Source organism: Pezoporus occidentalis, unplaced genomic scaffold, assembly GCF_034315485.1.
Source record: "Pezoporus occidentalis ecotype Australia unplaced genomic scaffold, CSIRO_AGI_Poc_V1 ctg16, whole genome shotgun sequence".
Lineage (NCBI taxonomy): Eukaryota > Metazoa > Chordata > Aves > Psittaciformes > Psittacidae > Pezoporus > Pezoporus occidentalis.
The window spans coordinates 6,860,782-6,885,882 of NW_026913425.1; the positions used below are offsets into that span (position 1 = coordinate 6,860,782).

Sequence of the window (25,101 nt, forward strand, 5' to 3'; positions counted from 1 at the left end):
ATGTGGTGGAAAGAGCTTTCTAGGTTTTCAATTTTCCATCTGGGATGGCAGGCTGAGGGACAATGGACTGACCGAAGGAATCATGGTTGTCCCAGGAGCCCCTGGTTGTTCAGTGTTGGTGTGTGGGACTAATGAGATTTTGTGGCCATGGTTATGTCTCTCTGTGGTGTCACTCATAATGCAAAACTAGCAGGGAATTGGAGAAAGCTCTTTTTTATTTCAGAGCTCTTCTATTTTATGAAGTTTGTACACTCTTCTCTCAAAGACTGTTTGATGGGTTGGCAGCCCCTCACTTGGCAACATGGACCATGTTAGTGCCTCTTCAGAGTTGAGGCTTGCCTGATGCTCAGTGCCAGTGCTCTTTGAGGTGGTGGACGCTGTAGAGCTCTGGGCTGCTAGAAATCACACTGGTTGTCTACATCCAGACAGGTGAATGAAGCCCTCAGCTTCAGCTCTGCCCAGGTGTATGCTTTAATCACCAGGTTAAGTTTCTGTACAGATGTGCTTGTTTGTGTAACAAACAGGATCCATTAGTGACTGGTATATGTGAAGCATTTTTCATACTTCCTGGGAGGTAGTGCCTGATGCAGAACGGTCATACAGATGGTCCCATCTGTGTGCCAGATTTGTTCATGCACATGTCTGACTGGCATCAAAGAATACAGTGCCTCATCTCTGTTTTTCTAATGGCAGGTGGTATTTGTTGACCTGCTATTTGTGACAACTTATAAAGCTCAAATGCCTCTGTCATTCACAAAAGGCAGCAACCTCTGTATTAGGAGCAGAGGTGTTTGGGGGAGAAGGGGGTGTTCAGTTTTAAATACCCATCCAGATATATCAAAAGAGAAGCAGAATCCTCTTCAGTAATTGTTCTATAAAGATATTATTGAAGTGAAACTCCATAAACCGATTCAAAAAGGTTTGACATACCTTCCATGTGTTAACACAAGCTTATTACTATTATCAATATTACAATATTTGCTGCTTTCATTTTGTGGCAGCATTATATGGAGTGCCTCCTATCTCCTCACTTCTGCTTTGGTTAATAAAGAGCATCATTTGCCACAGTTTAAATCATTCTTTCTTTCAAGTCTATTGGTGCTTAGAGTGGTGAGCTGCAGCCTGCTAGCCTCTCTGTTAAAGGGGCTTTGGTAAAACCCCAGTTCTTTCCCAGTGCTGTGGCACAGAGGCATGACATTCAGGCACTGAGCTTTTTTCAGAGTTCAACTCCCATGGTAACAGGCACATCTATGACTATTTAATGGCAGGAGATTCCCATTTTTCAATGGAAGTGTTGTTATATTGCAGCAACAACGAAGCATCAGTTGAGATCAACTCCTCGTAAATGAGAAAGAAAGAAAAGCTCTGAGATGACCTTCCTGCCCTGCCCAGCATCATGAGTTGCTTTGATTTACCACTCATCAGGGAAATTAAGGATGGCTTTCACTGAGCTTCACACGCAGTTGTCTTGGAAAGGAGAGCATTTCATAAATAAGATGATTAAGTGCTTCACAGAAGTGTAATTTTTTTTTATTCAGTCTTGTTCAATTAGAGGAATTAGTTTTGACTTCCAGTTTCAATAAACTGGCTTCACAAGCTAGTTTGGGGATGGAAAGCAGCTTCTCAACACAAAGAAACTGGTTAAAGAAAGAGTGAAAATTAAGATTATTCTTGCAATCTGATTAAAGGAGTCGTCCTGCTAGAAGGAGCATTTTCCCTGGAGCCAAATGGTTGTTGAAACATTTATGTACGTCTGGGCCCCAAGTGAATCTGGCTTCTGTCAGCTTATCATATAAAGGGTTTTTATGTGGCAAATTTTTTTTCTGAAATTTTAAATTCACTGTCTTCTGACCTGGAATTGTTCAAAAGTACGTCTGAAAATGAAACGATGCTTAGTCTTCTACAGGTGACACATTTCTCAGGTGGATGGGTTAATATCAATTGTTGTAAATGTTTAAACTTAACATGTTTGCTCATTGCTGCCTTTTTATTTACCTTGGTAGAATGTTGGGGTTTTTTCCTTCAATACTTCTGATGTGTAGACCAAATGGAAAGTGGATTAAAAATTATTTAGATAAAGAAGATAAGTTTTTAAGGATAAAGCAACTTAGTAAGATTTAAGACCAATGAAGAACAGTTTGTGTTCTTCAATTACAGCAATTTCTAGGGAGCTTGTTGCTACCATGAAGAAATCGTTCAATGTGAAATAAGTATTTCCTTACTGTGTATGCTCCAGACAGCATTGATGCACTGTCTCTAATAAGGAGTGTATAAGCTGTATCATTTGCTGTTATATTGTGCAAATAAATGCTTGCATTGATCAAGAGGTTAAAAATAAAATCTTTGTGTAGCTAGCACGTGGGTAGCAATCTTGTGCCCTTTTTTTAGCTAGAAGCCTGTGATGTTCCAGCCAGAGAGCTAGGTTCTCGTCCTCATGGTATTTAATTCCTCTGGCATTGTTTGCACTTGCCTGTTTCCAGTGGTTTAAAAGTATTGTCAAGCTAAATCATTTTTGCAGTATGCTTAGGTTTGCTTCTATCAGGTTAATGGAATTTTTCAAAAGCAGGTAAAAAAGGCCAGACTTCTGTTATCACAGGTTCATCAGAAATTCAAGGGAATAAAATACTGTTTAAAACTTGCCCAGTGAATTTACATGACTACTCATGTGCTCATAAGTGGGAGGGAAGGTCTGCGGTTGGGAAGAGTAATAGCATCTTAATAACAATGAATGGATTTAATAGATGCCACAAATGGCATGAGTAATCTGCTGCTGATATATACTAGTTTTGCTGTCACCCTGTTTTAAATCGGTGAGGTTTCAAAAGAAACACAAGGAATTTAGGAGAGGAGCTTCCTTCTAAAAAATTAAACCCAGATGCTCTCCTTCCCTCAAGCCACTGGGGCTAAGCTACTGAAGATGCTCCAGTCACTTGTTTCACGCTGAAATTGATGAAAGTAGCTTTCTGCATAAGGATTTATGAACAGTTAAGTCTGTAAGTTTTTTGTTTACTCCTGCTTCTAAATTACTAATGAACTTTTCCAAGATCCCCTATTATATTGCAAAACACGTAGAAATTCTGCAGCTCCACATTGTGCTAAACTATACTGTATCAATACTTAGAAGTCTGCATTATTTGCCTGCAGCAGTAAACTAACAAAAATCAGCAGGGTGAGTCTACCTGAGTGGCTCTGTTTGGAGGCAGTGGCTAGCTAAATGCTGAACCTGTTGGCTGATTTACTGTTGGTGTTTTGCCCCGTGACCTGGTGTCACGGAGAAGGATCCTGTGCAAGCATACTTGAGATCTGTGTGAGGTGAGATGAAGAGACTATTCTAAGGTCTGTGTAGGCTGGCGGTGATCTTCAGCCAGGGTTTCATTTCCGCACTTGAGAAGCGGGCAGCACCTCAGCCCTGATAGCAGCCCTGCAGCCTTGTCGAAGGATGAGAGGACTTGGCTCCTCCAGCTTTTTGGTTTGGGCAGCAGCTGATGTACTTGTTCAGTAACTGAACATAGTGTTGGGTAGCTCAGCTGCTTTCTTCATCCACTTTTCCAAGTGATTTGCAGTAGGTTGCTGCTCCCCAAGCATCTTTATGTTGACTGTCTGTAAAAGGGAATGCCTGAGAACTAATGTTAAATGCTAATTACAGCTTGTGGCATTAATGCTGTGTTGGGACCGAAGTTGTCTTTCCTTGAACCTCAGGTGCTGTAGACACAGCAAGTGTGAGTATCTAACAGCTGTACTGTGAGAATGAGTGTACTGGCCAGTTTGTCTAAGGCACAATTGTTTGTTGTGTGCTGGTTCTCAAGCCCTGACAAGAGGAGTTGTCCTCTTCTGTCAGGTTCTGAGGGCTGAGGATGGTACGCCTTTTCTTCTTTGTTTGAAGGCATGGACCACGTGCCCCAGACCCTGAACTCTGTGTTGGATGAACCAGGAGAGACAACCTATTGAGATGGCATCTTCTCACATTGGTGGCAGGTTTAGCTAGGAGAGAGGTGTGAGGCAGGGAAGAAAAGCCTGCTGCTCTTTCCTTTGTCCTACCCTGCAGCTCCCTCCCCAGCTGTGTCCCAGGGCAGAAGGAAGACACCTGAGGAGTTTCAGACTCTGGCTCTTGGTGGCTGAGCATTGCTGAAGGCATGGGATGATGGGTCTCACCAAGGTACTGTCAGTTCATGCGAGGCAGGACTGCTGCTCTGCCCTGCCACAGCCCTGCTGGCTGCCCACAGTCCTGCCTCACACAATGCCATTCCTGTCCCCAGGGCACACTGTGGTTATTGCAGCTCCTTCGGAGGAGGGCTGTGATGCCTGGCAGAGGACAGGCAGACTGCAAACCTGACGGTAAACCCAGGCAGCTTTGGTGGCTTGGTATGTCTCTGCTCCTCCAGAGCAGGTTTCCTCCACTCTCTCCCCATGTCCTCAGTGGCAAGGCAGGAATAGGGGGGGGTGACCTGGTAAAACCAGCTGAGGCAGCCACCACCAGCTGCAATTGGAAGCAGTTACTCCATTTGGTACTCTTTAATTGTAGCTGTCACCACTTCAAGCAAGTGGAGGGAGAGGCAGTTTCCTTGTTTTTCAGCTAAGGGAGTTTAAAAATCATTGTTCTTGGCTCGGCACTCCATCACCTTGGCAGCCCTCTTCTCCTTGGCTGGCGGATGAGGGAGGGCGCTCTCTGTTGGGAAGAGACCTGCCTGAAATCGGTCACTGTTGTGAAGCAAGGAGAGATGGGGAAGCGAGGGCAGGACTTCTCTCTTAATTTCCAGGGGTGCATGTTTCATCCCAGGTTTTCTCTAGAGGGGTTGCTTCTGCATGGGAGGACGAGGGTGGCTGCTGCCTTCATCCCCTGCTTCCTTGAGAGGAGGGTTTTGGCTATATCTATAGTGACGTGTCTGTCAGTACTCTGCTGTGTGCCTTTCCCAGGAGGCGGCTTCTCCCAGGAGAAGCTGTAAGCAATGGTGGAAGTGAGCAATAGATCTCATTGCTGGAGAAGGCGACTTGGAAATGGATGTGGGTTAAGACGCAGGTGGAAGCTTGGAGACTTGGGTGGGAGCAAAGAGGAGGAAGCTGCTGGGAAGCAGCAACATTTGGAAAAATCAGCTTCATCATGTCTTGTTACAGGAAAAAAAAAAGTACTGAGGTGAAGCAAGAAGGGAGAAAGGCAGTCTAGCAAGAGCAGTAAAGATGTCAGCTGTGTTTCTAAAAGTGAATATTTGGAAATTACCTTACTACACTGTGTTAGCATCCTGTGCAGTGCCACTCGTCTATTTGAGTATGTGTGGCTTAATTCTTAATAAATACAAAGGGGAAAAAAAAAAAAAACTATGGAGGGACAAGTGATTGAAGCAAGCTTTGAAAGAAAGAAGTGATAATGTTTATATTTAAACATTATCTTTTTTATCCTTGAAATGCTAGCACCTGAGGAAAAGGTGTGTGTGAAAAAAAAAAAACCTACTGTGTACCACAAACGGAAGTGTTTGTGCAGCTTTGTAAAGCAGTTGTAATAGCACAGCTGGAGGAAATCCAGGGGAATGTGTAAAAATCTGTGCGTCATTAGCACCGCTTTTTAAATATACAGTGGGAAGAAATGAGTGGACACCACTAAAGGAGAAAAGAAAAATAACCCAAACACTGGAATTTGATTTAAAAACAACTACTGCCTCAGTACAATCCTGTAAAAAAGGGAAAAAGGAGAAAAGAAAGAAAAAAAAAATGCAGTGGGTGGTAGTTTATTGCAGTTGTCTCAGTAACTGAATAAAGTGTGTAACTTTCAGAATTAGTTGAATGCTGGCAAAAAAAGGAAAGTTTCCTGAAAAGTTTCTGCTCTCATGGGAAATGCAGTTTCTTAAAAACAGGTGAGATGAAAAGTGCTTGGCAGAAGGAACCTGCGGAGCCCATGAACGTGCTCTTCAGGCATGTTAGTGAGTCCGCAATGAGCCAGGGTGGCAGGACCTGGGGTCACTGAACAAACCAAAAGAGAAGGAAAAGGAAAGACCATTCCTTTCATCCGTTTTAAAGCAAGTATCGTTACAGTTTTTCCTTGTATTGTATGTTTTCATGGAAAGAAAAACTCAGTTTTTTTTTCTTATTTTCTGAAGGCGATCACACCCTTTTCCTATTGGATCCTCAGAAAAGAGTATTGTAAAGCACAAATGTTGCCTTTTCTTTCCAGTTTGTTTATTACCCCTGTTATTACAGCATTGACGGATATGTTTTGGTCTGACTCCTTCGTGATGCCTTCCCTGGCAGGTGCTACTTTGGAATACATCCCTCACGGGCAACTTGCAAACTCCCACTTAACTTCCAGTTTGCGATCACTGAAGTTGGAGCAGGACACTGTACCCACACAGGAGGAAAGGAAGACTCCCCTGGTGGAGGTTGTTCGTGGGAGGAAGTCCTTTTCTTCTCAGGACAAAACTCTTGCTCCAATTAACCTGACCGATGACCAGCTTGCCTCTGGCCTCTATGGTAATAACTGGCTGGCATTCGCCTTTCATCATGCTGATGGAATTTGAGTATGAAATACAGATAAAAATGGTTTTCAGGTTTCTCAAAATTGTGAAATCAGGGAAAGATGTGGCTATGGGGAAATTCACAGTGCAGGACCCTGGTTAGTTTTTAAATGGCAGATTGTAGCACATCAGTGAAATGCCATTTACTGTCTTCATGAGAAAACTATACTGAGAGAGAAAGGGTTAATAATTTTTTAAAACTTAAATTCATATGAATGTTATGCATTTCTGATGCTTAAAAATTGGTTTAACAGTTGTTTCAGTGAATATTAAAGTCTAAAAGACCAAGTCTTAATTGAACCTTCCCATGCTGTTGAGTAGGTTGTTGTTAAATATACTGTGTACTAATACGTTAGTTCTGGCAATGAGCTGCTGTCATCTGACACCAAGAATTAAGATTTTAACAGAGCAGAGTAACCCATTTCAACATTAGAAGTCTTTCACAAATAACAAAGAAAAAAAACCCAAACCCACAAAACAAATAAACATGTTTTCTTAGAGTTTTCTAAAGCATAAAGATTAGCAGCTGTTGGAAGACTAGTTTTCTATTTCTGGAGTTAGTTTTGGAAGCATTCTTCTGTATTTCTAATGTGCATCTCACAACATGACTGCATGTATAAAAAGATCAGAAATCCCAGCTTCAGTTCATAAATTAAACAGAAACCTGTTTGTTTGTCTAATGCTGCTGCAGTCAAAGCCAGCTACAGATTTGTACTGATGTATGTGCTTTGTCTCCCTTTTCAACAGTATGTACTAATAATGAAAACACACTCAAATCTATCATGAAGAAAAGGGACGGGGAGAAAGATTTGAGCAACACCAAGAAGAACCTGCAGTTCGTCGGCATTAATGGCGGGTAAGAGTCATGCTTCCAGAATATCTGTAGCCTTTTCACAGTGGGAAGGATAGGAGGAACCCAGGATCATATGGATAGCTTCTGCCTTTTCTAGATTTCCGCTAGATAAATACAGAAACTATGCTACACAAATACAGAAACTTTGCTATATAAATACAGAAAACAGTATGGAAAATTATCTTATTTAAAATATTACTTACCTTCAGAAAATGTTGCACATAATTAAAAAATGGTCTCACCAGATTGTTTTTACATAGCTTTTCTAGCCCTCTCCTCAAATTAGATTGTCTTTATTGCACATGCATTGTGCGGTATATAGCCTAAATACCACATTACTTCATTTCATACATAGTGACTAAAAGTATTATTACTTAAAATAGGGGAATGTTATCACTCATATAAATCACAGTTGTACATGAGAAGAATAAGCTTAGTTCATTAACTCATCAGCTGCTGAGGTTGGTGATGTAAGACAATTCATTAGAATCAGCATTGTCCAGATCACTTACATTGACCTAAAATACCAACGTGTTTTAGATTGTCACAGGAAAACATGTTAAAATTGTGGCTGTTACCTTTAGATAGGTTTGTTAGCTTTCCTGCTTATATCTGCCTAGTAAGGTGAAAAGCAATTACTCTGAACATAGTATTATTTTGGAGCTAAGGTGAGGTTAGACAGAATGTTAAGAGTTCTGTTTAAAAAAGGTTGTTCTCTCACTACACACTGTGCACGCAAAAATCAGTGTTAGCTGGCACTGACACTGAGTTCGTAAGTAGGAAAGGTCTCTTGAGTAGAAAACAGCAGGACTAAACCTTGGCAAGATGTTTCTCAACTTGCACCAGCGCAAGTGGCTACCAACCACTGCTGAAAGCCACTGAGCAAATAGCCTGCCCCTACCCAATCTTCCCCCAGGTACGAGACGACATCCAGCGATGACTCCAGCTCCGAGGAGAGCTCCTCCTCAGATTCAGAGGAGGAGTGCGAGGGCCACGAGTATCCACACAGCCAGCACACAGAGGAGGGGCAGCCAGTGCCCCGTGCTCCTGAGGTTTGCACCATGGGGCCAGAGAAGGAGAGCACCTCCCAAGAGTGCGAGGCCGAAGACGTGGAAATCAGAGAGAGGTAGGCTGCTAACCCTCTCTTGAGTGCCTCTGAGGCTGTTACGCTGCCTCATTGCTTCGGGCAAACCATGGGCTGTGCCAGTACTGGTTGAGAACGCACCAGCCCCATCACTGCTTGACTGCTGCCTGCTTCTCTCCTCCTTAAGCAGGTAACCAGATGTGGTTTCATGCTAAAAGAACCATGTGTGAGCAGAAGGTGTCAGAGGGTGTCCTTTCCAGTGGCTGGGCCCAGCAGCTTTAAATGGCCGATTTATAGGGAGATCCAGATGGCTCCCTCCAGGCAGAGGCTGTCACAGATCACAAACAGCACTTGTCTGGGAGCAGGCAATGCCTGGTCTGTAAAACAATAAGTAAGCAAATGGGCCTTGAACCATGCACACTAGGTCAGCAGTCTGCTGGAAGTGCATCTTCCACATCTCAGCCATGGCTGGTGCTGCTCTATAAGACAGTTGGGTACCATTAGCAAGGAGCTCATCCAACTCTGAGGTCATATACTTCGTACGAGATCATATACTATGATACACATTAGGGCTGCTGTCATACCACTGGTTCAGCATTTCATGTCTAAGTTACTTTTCACATTGATGGTAATGATGTGTGTAGGGTAGCATATGACAGGCAAGGCATTTTTCTTTTTGTGCATGGAAAGCAGTAGTGTGGTGAGTTTTTACTGATTCTTGATTAGTGAACGGAATAAAGAAAGTATGAACAAAGATAATGAAGGGGTATTATACTGGGTTTGCTAAATGTTTACAAGTGTGTTAGCTTAGAAAATTATGTAAATGGAATCTAGGACAAAATATGACGTGTTTCACTGGACATAAACTTATCAAACTTACCTGTAATTATCAACTGCTAAATAAAAGAGATGCAGAAATTAATAATTAAAAGCCATTCATAGGCCTTGGAGCTGTGAGTTTTGAAGTGCCCTGAGCTTTATTTATACAGTACTGTAGGATGGCCTGTTATTTTACAGGTGGCATAAAAAGATGGTGAATTTCTCAGAGGAGCTCTCTGTATTTACCTTAGCAAGAGGTTAGTGTGAGGAGGAGCAGCAGGACAGCCCAGATAGCCATGTACACCTGGGGAGCATGTTCTTTGCAAGCTGGCTGCCCTGGCAATGCCCTCCAAGGGGAGGAGGCAGGGCGCATGGCCATGTGGGACTGAGCGTGGTCCATGAAACAGTGGAGCATTTCATTGCTCTGGAAGCAGCAGCAGCTGGCTTGTAACACTGCAGGGCTAAAATGCCTGCCATCCACACATGAGTATGTTAGCCTCTCTGTTTCTTGGGAGATTTTTCCAGGAAAGTTGCCATTATTTATGGTGGGTTGTAGGCAGAGATGGTTGGCCACAGCCTGGTGTTGGCATGGGCATGGGCCTTCTCATTTTCAGCTTTTCCTTGAGTTTCAAAATTTGTGATAGAAAGTGGGCAGAAGTGAAAACATGAAACAGGACTGAGGAAAGAGATTGAATTTCCAGAGTGGAAGGGATGAAAAAGGCTGGTTCCAGTGAGCAGGAGCTGGCAGGAGGCACTGACTGTGGCCTTTCCCACAAGTTAATTTCCATCAGAACTATCATTATTTCCTCAAGTTAATCAGGTAATCAAAGCACTGGGTATGTAATACATGCTCTGCGGTCATATAGCAGTACGTGAGAATTTCCACTAGAAGAGTTGCCAAGTCTAAAGCATAGAAGTGATGTGTCACCTTCTCTCCATTCCCACTGCTCCTCTTTGGTACATCTCCGCTTGCTGTGGAGTTAGTCTCTGTGGAGAAGAGCTGCCAGAGCAGCTTCTGCATTGCAGCAGCTAGTGGCTTGCCTGGAAACATTCATTCCCACACAACTTTCAGACGAGTGAATGTTTCTATGCTGAAACATCAAGAGAAAAATTGAAACATGCCATGTATTTTGCTGTCTTCCTCAGATATGAACTAAGTGAAAAGATGCTTTCTGCCTGTCACCTGCTAAGAAACAACATGGACGACCCAAAGGCATTGACCAACAAAGATGTGGTAAGCAATGCAAGGCAAAATTCTCTCTGCTCTGTAACAGGAAAACTTCAAGGAGCTTAACTTGTGGTTTTGCAGGACCAGCACTGCAGTGTCTAGGTAGAAGAGCATTTCAACATTCCTGGAAAAGTCACAAAGTGCTTTTTCTATCAGGACTTCTTTCCCAAAAGCATACTTGTGCTTTGTATGCTGGGGTGTTGTCATCCCAAGGCACACACGTAAAAATAGTAACAGTTTAGTTAAGTTAAGAAAAGTGCAGTTTCAACACATCTGTGCATTCCGGTGTTATTTTTGTAAGTGCTGCTTTAGCATGAGTCTGGGCAGCTCTCATTAAGAGACTGTACAGGGGTGAGGAGCCTGTTTATTCCTATGACAAAAGCTCAAGAGTCTGTTCTTAAAGTGCTCTGTCTCCTGAGCACAGGAATACTCTTCCTGTCTCACTACACTGGCAGCTTTTATCAGTGCAGCAGGGAATAAGCAGGATTAGCTGTTATATTCAGTCTCAAGAAATAAGGTTGAGTTTGCTTCATGTAGGAATTGCCTGTGTGCCTCCTATAGGACTTACCTGTGCTACTTTGTGAGGGCACTCTGAAATCAGAGGAACACTGCTTATTGATATGAAATTAATTCTGTATCTGTTACAGTTGCGTGTTGATGTAAAGGCAACAACCCAGTGCCAGTCTCCTCTACCATAGAGCATCTGCAGCTTCTTAAAGACAATAATATTGTCGGTAATACACAGACAATAATGTTGTCTGTGTTCAGTTCTGACATTTGTGGTGCAGGGAATGTTTTGAAAGGTTGTTTAATACAGTTGTGATAGGTAGTTTTTAATCCTGTTTCAGTCCTTCAGGAGTGTAGTTTAGGCATTTGAACAACTAGCATTTCAGGTCCAGTTGGAGTTGATAGTGTCAAAAATGGCACAACCATCTGATAATCTCTCCGTTGGAAGTGTAATTTGAAGGTACGTTTTTCTTTCTTGTGCTTAAGATGTTTGCTACCGCAAGCGGTGCTTTGCAACTGGAAACTGCAGGCAAATCACCTCTTGTTTTCTGTCTGTGATAAAGAAGTCTCGTCCAAAAAAGCTAGGGATCTGTATAAATTGTCCCAACTTCTTCCAGCATACTCAGCTCTTGTAGCTGCTGTTTACATCAGAAAGGGCTTCAGACTGCTTCTTTTGGGATGTGATGGATTTCTTGAATTAAAAAAGTGTACCATTTACTTAATAATGCATGTGATGCTGTGACTAAAAATAATTTCTTAGTAAATAATTTCTTAGGCACTTAGTAGTGCCTAAAATAAAAACTATATTTATACTGTGCCGTTTTATGACCACTTTCATGTTTCAGCTCTCTGTGATTGCAAGACACGTGGTCTCTTAACTCAAATGGCTGGACCTTGTGAGTTTTTATTGCAGTAATAGTGATGTAGAATATTCTGTGTATATGTATGTAGTACAGATATATACGTAGTATTGACGTGTGTAGTATATTCTTCTTTCACCAGACATGGCACCCTCTAGAGCTACTGGTACAGGTCCTCTATGCTTTCCCCAAAATCTAGAGAAATGTGCTGTCTTCTCTGCAAAATTGTTCTTGAACTTACTGCCCACTTTGCAGGAAGGGGTTTATGAGAAGGCAGATACAGTGGTAATTCCAGGTTAGAGAAATTGTCTCAGAAGGTCAGAACTAATAGTGACTGAAGGAGCTTCCTCGGCTCACAGTTAAATCCACTCCCAACAGGCAATTACCTGGCCAAAGAGGTTCTTACCCCGCCACACTCAGTGATGGAATCACAGAATACTTAGGTTTGGAAAGAACCTTAAGATCATCAGTTTCCAACCCCCCTGCCATTGGCAGGGATGCCTCACACTAGACCGTGTTACCCAAGGCTTTGTCCAACCTGTGAGGGACGGAGCATTTACCACTTTTTTGTGCAACCCATTCCAGTGCCTCACAAACCTCACAGTAAAGAATTTCTTCCTTATATCTAACCTGAACTTCCCCTATTTAAGTTTAAACCCATTATCTCTTGTCCTATCACTACAGTCCCTAATGAAGAGTCCCTCCCCAGCATCCCTATAGGCCCCCTTCAGATACAGGAAGGCTGCTATGAGGTCTCCATGCAGCCTTCTCTTCTCCAGGCTGAACAGCCCCAACTTTCTCAGCCTGTCTTCATAGGGGAGCTGCTCCAGTCCCCTGATCATCCTCGTGGCCCTCCTCTGGACTTGTTCCAACAGTTCCATGTCCTTCTTATGTTGAGGACACCAGAACTGCACACAATACTCCAGGTGAGGTCTCACGAGAGCAGAGTAGAGCGGCAGGATCACCTCCTTCGACCTGCTGGTCACGCTCCTTTTGATGCAGCCCAGGATACAGTTGGCTTTCTGGGCTGCAAGCGCACACTGAAGCTGGCTCATGTTCATTTTCTCATTGACCAACACCCCCAAGTCCTTCCCCACAGGGCTGCTCTGAATCACTTACTCCCAGCCTGTAGCTGTGCCTGGGATTGCTCTGACCCAGGTGTAGGACCTTGCACTTCACATTGTTGAATTGCATAAGATTGTCATTGGCATGACCTCTCAAGCATGTCCAGGTCCCTCTGGGTGACATTCCTTCCCTCCAGCCAATCAGCCGAACCACACAGCTTGGTGTCATCAGCAAACTTGCTGAGGGCTCATCAATCCCACTGTCCGTGTCACTGACAAAGATGTTGAACAGCATCCATCCCAACACTGACCCCTGAGGGACACCACTCATCACCGGTCTCCATGGGGACAACTCTCTGCAGCCATACAGCTAATTCTTTATCCACCAAGTGGGCCATCCATCAAATCCTTGTCTCTCCAGCTTAGAGACAAGGATGTTATGCAGGACAGCGTTGAACGCTTTGCAGAAGTCCAGGGAGATGACATTTAGTGCTTTGCGCCCATCCATCAGTTCTGTGGCCCCATCACAGAAGGCCACCAACTTGGTCAGGCAGGATTTCCCCTTAGTGAAGCCATGCTGGCTGTCACCAAGCACCTTGTTGTTTTTCTGTGCCTTAGCATGCCTTCCAGGAGAATCTGCTCCAAGATTTTGCCAGGCACAGAGGTGAGACTGACTGGTCTATAGTTCCCCAGATCTTCCTTTTTCCCTTTCTTGAAAATGGAAGTTCCCTTTTTCCAGTCATCGGGGAAAAAATTCATGACTGCCATGATTTTTCAAATATGATGGCCAGTGGCTTAACAACTTCATTTGCCAGCTCCTTCAGGACCCATGGACGGATTTCATCAGATCCCATGAACTTGTACATGTTCAGGTTCTTAAGATGGTCTCAAACCTGATCCTCTCCTACAGTGGGTCCAAGGTCTTCATTCTCACAGTCCCTGCGTCTGCCTCCCAAGACTTGGGTGGTTTGGGCAGAGCACTTGCCAATGAAGATTGAGGCAAAGAAGTCATTGAGAACCTCAGCCTTCTCCAAATCCAGCGTAGCTAATTCTCTCGTCCATACCACTGGGAAAGTTTATCCTGAATGTCTAGCCTGCATCTTCTAATTGCAGCTGCAATCCCTCGCTATTATAGCCATCCCTCCTGCAGTTGAAGAACAGGTTCTTTCTTTTCTTACTGCAACAGCCTTCTGCACTGTGAAAATGCTATGGGGTTCCTTTCCACAGCTGTTCTTTCAGCAGAGCATCTCCAGTCCTTCCTGTATGTCCCATACATAGTTCAGATTTCCTTGACTTGAAATTGTTCTCGCTGCTCATATTTGAAACAATTTCAGCCCAGTCTTTCATGTCATTCAGTATTAGGCCAGCCAACGTAGTCCAGCTGCTTCCTTCATGGTGCTAGGCAGTGAGAAGGGACTGCATCACGTGCAATGGAACTTACAGATCTGTTTATTCAGCCCAAAACAGTATTTGCCTTTTTCATTACAATGTGATGTTGATGGCTCTGCTTCAGCTTGTGATCTTCTGTACTGCCCCGCTCTTCTTCAGAACTGCAGTCCAGATAGTTCTTCATGCATTTGATAATTCATGCTTTGGAATTGGTCCTAATTGGCTTACCATGCTGCTGGTTTAAGCCCCCAAGAAACATGCACTCCCACTGCTGGTTTATCAGTGATTTATAAACTTAGTCAAGTATTTCATGGAGATAGTTCACCAGTATTTGGTGCCCTGGGAGTAATCTCATCCTAAAATACTGTGTCCTCAGAGGTGAACCATTCTTGAAAATGAGATCAGATGAGAGGAGTTAAACAATTGGTGTTTTAAAGAGGGGTTTAGTCAGAGGGTTTAGCTTCGATCTGTACAACTTGTTTGTGAGCTGAATGCTTTCTTCCCACATTTGACTAAAAAAGGCTTGACCTCCTGCATGGCTGACTTGTGGGATGGCAAGTCCTTTAAGTAGATTGCCCATATGTAAATTTTTCTGCCTTGGTTTTGCAGAGGTTTTGTTTAAATACTGTCCAGCATGAGTGGTTTCGTGTCTCAAGTCAGAAGTCAGCTGTCCCTGAAATGGTTGGAGATTACATAACTGCTTTTGAAGAGATTTCTCCTGGTGTCCTCAGACATATCATCAATATGGCAGATGGAAATGGAAACACAGCTCTGCATTACAGCGTCTCACATTCTAACTTTGAAATTGTAAAGTTGCTTCTGGATGCAAGTAGGTTGACTTGTTTGCATAGTTTTTTTTATTATTATTTTTTGGGTTTTCAATCCTCGTGGTTGAAATTCTTGATAAGCAAGAAGTCAAGTTTGGGCTTCCTCCAGCAGCTGTTAACATTTACACGGTGGCTCATTTGTGTACTCTAGAATCCTTGTTTTAGTGCTAGCTTTGGAGGTGGTGGTGGTGGTGATGATGGCTCTTGAAGAACTTCCAAAAACACTCAAGTAAATTATATATAGAGTTGACCAGTGTTTGGGACAGATGGGTGGATCCTGACTCTTGCACTGTAGCCCAGATTCAGCAGCACCAATGTCCAGCAGTTTACTTTGGAGACAGCAGAGCTGCTGCTGAGCCAAAGGTAGGAGGATACTGGTGGAGGAAGATGCACTGAGGTATAAACATCCATGGTAAATACTCAAACTAGACTAGCTTTATCTTACTAAAGCAATACAGATGCTTTTTCTGGCCACCATCTTGACATGTCTCTGCTGCTTTCCTGAAACTGGAGCAATATGGCGTTCTGCCACATAGGAGTATTTTCCTGATCCATGAGCAATGTGGTGATGTTTCATGTGGTTGCTTTTGTTGTTGATCTTTCTCTCAATCACCTTGCCATACAGGTGCAGAGAGGGTAATGGCAGAGGGGAGACTCCAGAGTCTCTGCTCTTTCTCACATGCACTAAGACAGAAGGTGTCACACTTCGGAGCTGGTCCCAGGCAGGATGTGCTCTGTGTGGGCCTTGTTTTGCTCACTAACTGAAGTTTCTTTCTCTAATCTAGTTGGTTGTGAAGCTTTAACTAGGCAAAGGAAATGCCTGGAGTGGTAAGCTTAGCAATAATTACAAATCCAGAAGGGTAGCATCAGGTAAACAAGGATATTAATGACACAAATCTCAAGTTTGATAACCCAGCACATCTGTCACACATGCCGAGACTTCTGTGCAGGAAAGCAAGCACTTTGAAATCTCTGGTCCTGTTTGGGGGCAGCCAGTTGGGAACAGTGAGTCATAGCAGGGGAATGCAGGGAATGTCAGGAACAGAGTGAAATGCAGCAGGCTGGCTCTTCAGCACAGTGGTGGGAGGGCTTCCCTGGCTATCTCAGGGTAGCATGAGTATGCTCATCTGTTGCTTCAAATCAGGACTCCTGTAGCTTACAGCAGCTGGTATATTCCTATGTACACAGTGGGTTTTGACTGTAAGATCCAAAACCATGACTAGTGCCAGGTATGCAGGAGCACATTGCACATGACAGCACTTGGGAAATATTTGTGAACAAGCAAATTCCTTCAGGTTTTAACAGTCCTCCTCTGGACCATGTCTAAGTGGTCAGTCACTGTTTGCAGTGTGGTTATATCACAGGCAGATTCTTGGTCCAAGATCTCTCTATCTGTGTGTCCACTGGGAAGAACAAAATGCTCCTCTATATCATCATGCAGTGTTACCAAGAGGACATATAGAAAAACAGCTTTGCTTATTAGCCATACAGAAAAAGAGTCAAAATGTGACCTCAGAAAACACAGCTCTGCTGAAGTAGTCTAGTCAGGGTAGGAGAGCATCACTTCCAATAAATGCTCATTACTCATAAAGTAATGCATGTAGCAGTGTCATGTGTGGTGGCTTCAGTGGCTTCACAGTAGTAACTTCTGAAAGTAAAGTTGGTCTAGTGGTTGGAAATGAATTTGAAGAGTTTCCTGAAACATTTTTGCTTGTTAAGGTGTCTCTGGTGCAGTTTAACTCCAAGTCTAGAGGTAATACTGATTTAGGTCTGAGTCTTTGCTTTCAAATATTATGAGCACACTGAAAGCCCTGCTGCCTGGTAAACTAATATGCCCTGCTGGATTTCTGCAGAATGCTAGGAACATACTGGGAGTTAGACTTGAATGAAAATGAGAACTCTTATCAGTTGCTTGCACTAGTCAGAGGACTTCACTGTACTTGTTCCCGGAGTACTTTTGTTCACAAATACTCTGTAGAGCTGACAACAGTCTTTAACTGTAATTTTTTTTCTGCAGCTTTGAAATGTGTTGAAGTACATTTGCAGATCTTTAAAACACCACCAATGATAGGCAAATGTTTGTGCTGAGGAGAAACAGCTTTTTCCACTGACCATGTTGCTGGGCCATTTTTGTTTTGCAGTATGGATCCCCTCAGGAGAGGAGTTTAAGACTCTCCTGATGGTATTCCTGGGACCCCATTGCTCATGCCAAATTTCAGACCACTTGCTCATACAAAAGGAAAAAAACGCACAAAGAAAGCCCTAAATGATGATGTATAAAATGGCTATGTGCTCTCCTTTGTGTTGCATGCATAGAAGAGAACCCTTTTCTTTCTCAGGCTCAAGAGCACCCGTTTATTTTTTCTTTTCCCCACTTTCCCTTGAATTGCTTCCATTATGACAGCAGTCACTCCTTTTTCTTCTTATAGGCTCTCTACTAACAGTTTATTCAGTTCATTAGCACAATTGCTGCTTTTTGGGTTTCTGCTTTCCAAAAAAAATTATCTCATCCTTCTGCAGATGTCTGTAATGTAAATCATCAGAACAAGGCTGGCTATACCCCCATCATGCTTGCTGCGCTTGCAGCTGTGGAAGCGGAGAAGGACATGAGGATAGTGGAGGAACTGTTCAGCTGCGGAGATGTGAATGCTAAAGCCAGCCAGGTCAGTCAAATGGTTCACAAGACACCATTCGCCCTCTGGGGTCTTTTTATCTTTCTTTCCATGCTTTCATCCCTGCTCCACTGGTTCAGCTTTTGCACTTGTCTACTTTCACCCTCTGCAGTCTTTGTGTATGGTTTTGATTCCTATATACAAAATGGAGCCTTGGAAAAACAGTTGAGCTTCCTCCTAAAAATGAGGATTGAATATTATGTGAGAGAACCATTATTGAGTTTTGGGATGCATTTACAAATTTTGCACCATTTAGCTTCTTCAGGGGAACTCCAGATGCTTGAAAATGGATATGCTATCTTCCACTAATTTAATAAATAGCTGTGTCAATATGGGATAGATTGTGCGTAAAAGGTATTTAAATAATAGCAAGCAGGGCCTTGACTGTGCCGTATAAAATAACAATCTTTTTTTTTTTTTCCCAGAAGAAGCACTGTCAAAAAATAAGTATACATGCTTTGCCACTGATTATCTGTGTAGTTATTTCATTCTCCTCTTCTTTCCACGCAGGCTGGTCAGACTGCACTGATGCTAGCTGTAAGTCATGGGCGGATAGACATGGTTAGAGCTTTACTGGCCTGTGGTGCAGACGTCAATATCCAGGACGACGAGGGCTCAACAGCTCTTATGTGTGCTAGTGAGCACGGACACGTAGAGATTGTCAAACTTCTGCTGGCTCAGCCTGGGTGTAATGGCACCCTGGAGGACAATGTGAGTCACGTTTCCAGATGGTGCTTCATCTGACAGCTTCTCCACTCTGGAATGTGTTTCTAATTCAGGTTTTCTTTATTCAGTGGAGAATTGCTGAAATCTAGTTACACGAACCTCTGACTCACAGTGCCAAAGTACCAAGTGCATGATGCTCTGCTTAGTAGTAGCAAAAGGTGTGATTATTTGGCTAGTATCTTTGCTTTGCTAACAGACTTATCCAGTAGCAATTTCTGTGGTTAGCTGTAGGTGTGCAGGAACTGGAACAGAAAATAACATTTTCTAGCTCATGGTGAAACATCTTCTCATATTCCTTCCCCTGTTCTCAGAAGTCTTCCAATTTTCAGTTAGAACCTTATCTGGTGACTTCACAACCTTGCTATGTTGTTTTTCCTTGTCCATGGCAAATATAAACCCTAGAGTTCTCTTCATAGAATGTTCACACAGTGTCTTCATCATGACTTATTAAGAGTAGCGGTTTAGTCTCAGTCATGAAGCAACATTGTCCTGACAGTAAACAGATAGAGGCTGTAACTTCAGTGGCACGTGAGACACTCACCTTTCTTGTTTGCAGACACTGCCAGCAGACAATTTGATCTGTAGACTTCTTAAGCTGTAAAATACTGACTTAGCCGATTTCTTGCCAGTAGTATGTTCTCATTAACAACATGACTTCTTGGGTACATCTTCCTACTGCTTTACTCACTGAGCACTGAAATTGAGTCTGCGTTTGGGATTTGGGAGAGCAGAGGGTGGTTATTTGTTGAAGCTGTTGCAGAGGGGCAGAGACATAATTTCTGTTCATTCACTCATCTGCTGCAGGAGGAGGCTCAGTTGCCTGGTGGTTCTAGCAGTGTGTAACTGCTAGCTTGAATGTAAGAAGGCCTCAGTATAACAGATACTTTTAGGGGCATTCTAGGTTACTGCAGCCTGGATGCTGTTAGCACTGTTACTTGTCAATAATTAAAGCCGTTATGGAAAATTACACTTATTCCTACAGGCAGTTTGATACTTTTCCCAAGCACAGCTTGTCTGCTACTTATTTATTTTATAATGGGTTTGTCTGTGCTGTGAGATTAAGAGATTTTTAGCATTCCTCTAGCTATTCTGAATGTGACAGTGATGCTTTTGCAGTCAGCATGATCAGTAGTAAGCTGAGCTTAATTCTACTGATGTATGCCACTCTGACAGTGATTCAGCACCTGTCTAAGAAGTTGGCTTTTCCTGGTGTTGACAGTGGAGCATTTGTTGTTCGTGCATTATATCGCATTGGAGTGAACAACTCTTCTAGATCCCTGTCTGCTCAGGATGATTATTAGAGACTATGTATAATTGTGCCTGTAGTCTCATAAGAAGACTTTCCACTTCAATGCTATCCATTGTGTCCCACACTGGAAAAAGGATTTTCAGTTTCCTTGAACTGGTGCCACCTTCTCCAGTACCAGCGCTAAAGCAGTGCAAGAAAATGTGCTCCATTCAGACAGCCAGTGTAAGAGGTGATCCCTATGAAAGGGCATTTCAAATACTGACATTATTGTGGAAACTTCTGTGCGTAAGAGGCAAAAGTCAGGTTGTGGACCAGCAAGCCAGAGATTCACATCACAGGTTATCACATCACAGGTTATCACATATACTTCTTCTTGAACCAAACATGATATAATGGGAAACAACAGGTCAATAAATTACCCTTTCAGCAAAAGCATTCTTTATTTCTAGCAGCCTCAACAACTATGGTTTCTGAAAGCAGTAATATCTTCTGAGAAACAAAAGTGTCAGTACTTGATCAGGAATGTCCATTTGTTTGTAGTTAGACTTCCATCAAGGAGCATTTGGAACTATGAATGCAACTGTTCTTAGTGTTAATGGGAGCTATAACACAACAATTATCATTGTAAAACAGCAATTATAATGATATTTGATTAGTATTTGTCCCTCCCTTACCTTCTCTTCCACTTCCTACTGACATTGCAGTTTCTTTCAGACAGCCCAGTCTTCTGAAGTCACTGGTCTTACACAGCTCTACATGTACTGGTATTGTCATAATGGCATTCTCATTCTTTCTCAGCAATGGCCGAGAAATCATTTCTCTCGCTGAGAGAAATTGAGGCCTCTGACACTTGGACTGCCTCATAAAACAGCAGTGCAAGGCTTACTGTTACTTAATTTTAATAAAAGAAATTAATCAAGACTCTGAACTAACCTAACTCTGTTGGAGTAGTAGGGTCTCCATAACTTCCCTTCTCTGGGGGCTGATAGGTTTTTTTAAGAGATCTGTTAAAGCACGCATGCACTAATTCTGTTCTTCCTTTCTTCTCCTAGGATGGCAGCACAGCACTTTCAATAGCCCTGGAAGCTGGACATAAGGACATAGCTGTTCTCCTTTATGCCCATGTCAACTTCTCCAAAACCCAGTCACCGGTTAGTACACAGCCTCCTACAGTTTATGTATTAACTTGCTACTCCTGAACATAATAGTAAAATATAAACAAAAAATTAACCCTTCAGCAGCTGTACAGCAGCACAGCATATGAAATGTCAAGTTTATTCACAGGATTATTTTTATGCTGATAAGTGAAAATGTGTATTTTTAAATACAGCTCACTGAAGAAGGCTGAGCCCTGGCTGCAAGATACCTCCTCCTCCCCTTTATCTGGGGGTATATATAGCTCTCTAGCAGGGTTCTCTTCACTGACTCCTGCTGTTATGCAGAGGTGCTGTTGCATCTCTGTAAGGCTAATGATTGACCTGGTCACCAAAACAGAGCTGTTTCTGGAGGTAAAGCTGTCCTAGGTATTCTGGCAACTATCTACCTGCTCTCCAAGCCCTGAGTCACTCTCCTGTAAACTGCTCCTAAATGTCACTGTCTAAACAACATGCAGTCTCAGTTACTAGACTGTATGATAGCTGGTACTGTTCGTCCTAAAATGAAAAACAAAAAAGGGAAAAAAAAGAAAGCAAGCAAACTTAATCTGTGCAATTAAAGGCAAGGGACTGAACAGAATTCTTGCAAGTGTACTTACCTGGCTGAAATAATTTCCCTCTGATTAATTGTTCGTTCCTCTTTTCTAGGGCACTCCTCGGCTTAGCAGAAGGACATCTCCTGGTCCCACCCACAGAGCCACGTTTGAGTAGTAGTGCATGAATATCTGTAAAAATCTCTATGCCATCTTTAAGCTGCTAAATGTTACTGTTTTACTGAGACAGATACTGAATGTAATTGTCTTGTGCCTGAACTCACCAGCAAAGTGAAAGCAGAGATCTAAAGTGCTAAAGGTAGAAAACTGTAAACTTGAAGCAAGCATGTAAGTTAAGTAGTGCTTAGCTGAGAACCTTAGCCAGAACTGTTGTTTTGCTCACCTACTTGTCTTTCTATACACTGGCATAAATCCTGGTTTTCTTTGCTATAGATTATCCTTTCCTGTGTTATGTGCAACCTAAGACTTCTAAAGCTATCCATGCAGGGGTGTCCCGGTGGCTTATTTTTAATCACTCTAAAATGTATTTACTGTGCCTAGATTTTATTACAGTACCCTGTTCATAAATTTCATTCCAACACGATTTTGATGTTTTCAGTTACTCTGAAATTCAGAAGTTGCATTTGCTTATATAGTCAGCTCCGTGGATCTTGAGCTGGTGGGTGAGTAGGTAGGTGTTGGGGATAGCGCCCTTCATCAGGTCTGAAGTTCACTAAATAAGTTGTCGCTAATTGGGGATAATGTATAACTTTTTATATGAAAGATACTAGTATCTATAAAATTAACTCACACAGTATTTTCAACATTTTATATTCCTTAATAATTAAAAACTACATGAAGAATTACATGTCCTTTTACCATATTTTTATTAATTGTGTCAGTCTATAATCTCCATACATGTTTACTGGAGAGCAAAATTAGAGGTACCAGCTGTATATTCCCCTTGAGTGGAACCGAGTGTAGTTCTTGGTGCGTATTTATGGAATGCTATTCCCTTGTCACATTCACTTTAGTCACGTGTATTGAAATGTTTGAAGTGCCTTAGACTCTTGCCATATTTTCAGAATAAAATTTCATTATGCTGTTTTACTCCTCTCCTGTTTTACATGTGATTTGGCATCATCCAGAAATGCTGCAAATTACAACTGCAGCAGCAAAACAGGGTAGATTGCTAAGTCAGGGAAGGGAGGATCTGATGGTTCGAGACTTTGGGGCTGCTGATACGAGCAGCATCAGTGCCCAGACTAGCTTTTTCCTGAGGACTGGCAGAGTGAAAAGCCCAAGATGATCTGCATTCGCTAGTCTTTCACATGATGCAAAGGTTGGACCCTTGCTGTTTGGGAGAGAAGTGGCTTCTCTTTTGACTGTGAGGATCATGAGAAGGCACTGAAGGATGGTGTTCAGGCAGCTTGTTTGAACTGCAGTAAAAAACGTTGAGCTTTATCTTGCAAACAATCATGGCAGCTTGGTGAAGGGGATGCTTTTTACATGGCATTAGAGCAAGTCCTAAGCTAGTCTGTATTCTTGTCAGTTCAGACCTACCAGACGAGACAGAGAAACACACTGCAATGCCTTCCTTCAAGGGACCAAAACACTTCTTTTATGTCCTTTTTCTTTCCTTCCCTATGGCCTTATCAAATAGTTTTTCCTACATAGTCTCTTTGAAATAGGGGGCTGCTGAAGCCATTCCCATCCCATTTGGCCTACATGGACTTGATGGCTTGTACTGCATGAAGTTTCTGTGAGCTCTGACAGTGCTTGGGAGTGTGAAGGGCAGGTGAAGTCTAACTGCTGGGTGGCACATGTCTTAACATAGTTGCACACAAGCATTCCTCCACCTTGAGGTCGAGAGCCATGACTGGTATTTCTGGGGTTGGTACAGGACCCTGTCTCTCCCTCCACAAGTCAATGGGAGCTCTGGGTGTGATGGGAGGCCTGGGCACACAACAGTCATAGAAGGGTTTAAAAAGTGGACCGGTGGTTAAGGTGGCTTACAACGCAAGAAGAGTCATGTACAGGTATATTTTAATTTTTTTTCCCCTCCTCCTTGGTATATCAAACACCAGCACATAAGGGGTTAAACTTTTCTGTGTGATTGCACTGATTTCTAACAGCCCTGACTGGCAGAATTCTGGGGAGGAATCTGACATTTCCAACAGCATGCAAGAGTCAGGTTATGCAACTTGAAGTTCCTGGATTTATCTAGGTGCTGCCTTCCTGATAAGCAAAAGGTTTGGCCCAGAACTCACCTCCTAGAGCTTTACAAAATGTTATGTGAAGCTGTGGATTCTGCATTTTTGTGCAAGGTTCAGTTTCTTCCTGAAGGCCCACTGTCTTGCGTTAAAATGCCCAAGCAAAGTGCCCCCAGTTTTAGCTGCATGGTAAAGTAGGGCATTTTGGTATGCCAAGTCAGGAAGATTGCCAAAAGCAAACAAATCCTTGGATGTGTTGGTGGATATAGATGAAAAGTACAGAAACTGACTACTTTACTGAAGTCTGTCAGTGTCATTTCTGGCCTAAAATCTTATTAGAGATTTCATGGATTGAGCTGTAAAAAAAGGAGAAACATAGATTACTCCCCTTGATATTTTATTATCTTGGATGGCCTTCCTGTCTCCAAGAGGCTGACACCTGCAGCAGTTTATACATTGGAAATCAGGCCCTTCCCTAGGAAATAGTTAAGAGGTTCCCAAAAGCATTTGTATCCACCGATGGCCCCTGCAAGCCAAGTTTAATTGCACCTGCTAATGGTGGATAGGATTTATCCCAGGTGCTGGGATTACCAGCTGGCATACCAGCTTTGAACTGAACTTCCCCCTACACACTCCCCAGCATTTGTTTTTCAGTTCAGATCAGATGATGACTGACTCAGTATGTTCAAGAAGGTGAATGTTGTCATCACCTTTGAACTCTGACCGTCAGTGAATATATAAAAGCTCTGGCCCCTCTTCAAGACTGTAAAATACAACACTGTCTTTTTCCAGTTACACTGTCATACATTAAGTGAAGCTGCCACTTAGAATCACCTGAAGAGATAAAAGGCAAGTGTTACTGGTAACCCTCATGGCACATTTTAAAATGATGGAAATTAGCCAACACAATATTGATCTAAACAACGACGACTGAAGAAGCCATTTTTGCAAGACACACAGGTTTCATCTTGATACAGCTGGAAGAACTCAAGTTATGCCAGAAATAGCTTTTTCTCCTGGTGTCTCATACTTCTGGCTGCAAAGTCTGGCTGCAAAGTCCAGTTCAGCCATGGTGTGTATAATGCAAGCCTTGGCATCAATCCCTGACACACAGGATTGGCTCTGCTGTGATGGAAGCAGCCCAAAGGCTACAGACATTCTCCTGCCTTTGAAAGCAGATCTGGCCAAAACAGTGCTCATGCTCTTACTGCAGCTGCAAGCAACCCTCTTCAGTGGGCTCTGTGTGCATGCAGGTCTGTAAATGTCATCTCTTCCTGCTCTCGTACATCAAGAGCCTGCATCCAGGTACATCAACTGAAAGCTTAACCACAAGCATCTCCTCACTAAAAAGAGATGCTTTCAGATATTCAGTTCACATGGGGATGCTTGGGGCTGCCACTGAGAGCCCAGTGTGGGGCAA

At 42.9% G+C, this 25,101-nt stretch overlaps 1 protein-coding gene across 1 annotated transcript in view; it reads left to right on the top strand.

Moving 5' to 3' along the window:
- The window catches only part of KANK1 (KN motif and ankyrin repeat domains 1), a 55,027-nt gene extending 32,449 nt beyond the window's left edge, over positions 1-22,578 (top strand). The window contains exons 3-11 of the mRNA XM_062612477.1: positions 6,241-6,459; positions 7,251-7,359; positions 8,273-8,482; positions 10,406-10,493; positions 14,917-15,136; positions 17,655-17,797; positions 18,317-18,517; positions 20,834-20,932; positions 21,584-22,578. Of these exons, the coding sequence (XP_062468461.1) occupies positions 6,241-6,459; positions 7,251-7,359; positions 8,273-8,482; positions 10,406-10,493; positions 14,917-15,136; positions 17,655-17,797; positions 18,317-18,517; positions 20,834-20,932; positions 21,584-21,646 (1,352 nt within the window). The 3' untranslated portion in view covers positions 21,647-22,578. The remainder of the gene's footprint in view (positions 1-6,240; positions 6,460-7,250; positions 7,360-8,272; positions 8,483-10,405; positions 10,494-14,916; positions 15,137-17,654; positions 17,798-18,316; positions 18,518-20,833; positions 20,933-21,583) is intronic.
- Positions 22,579-25,101: the final 2,523 nt, after the last annotated feature.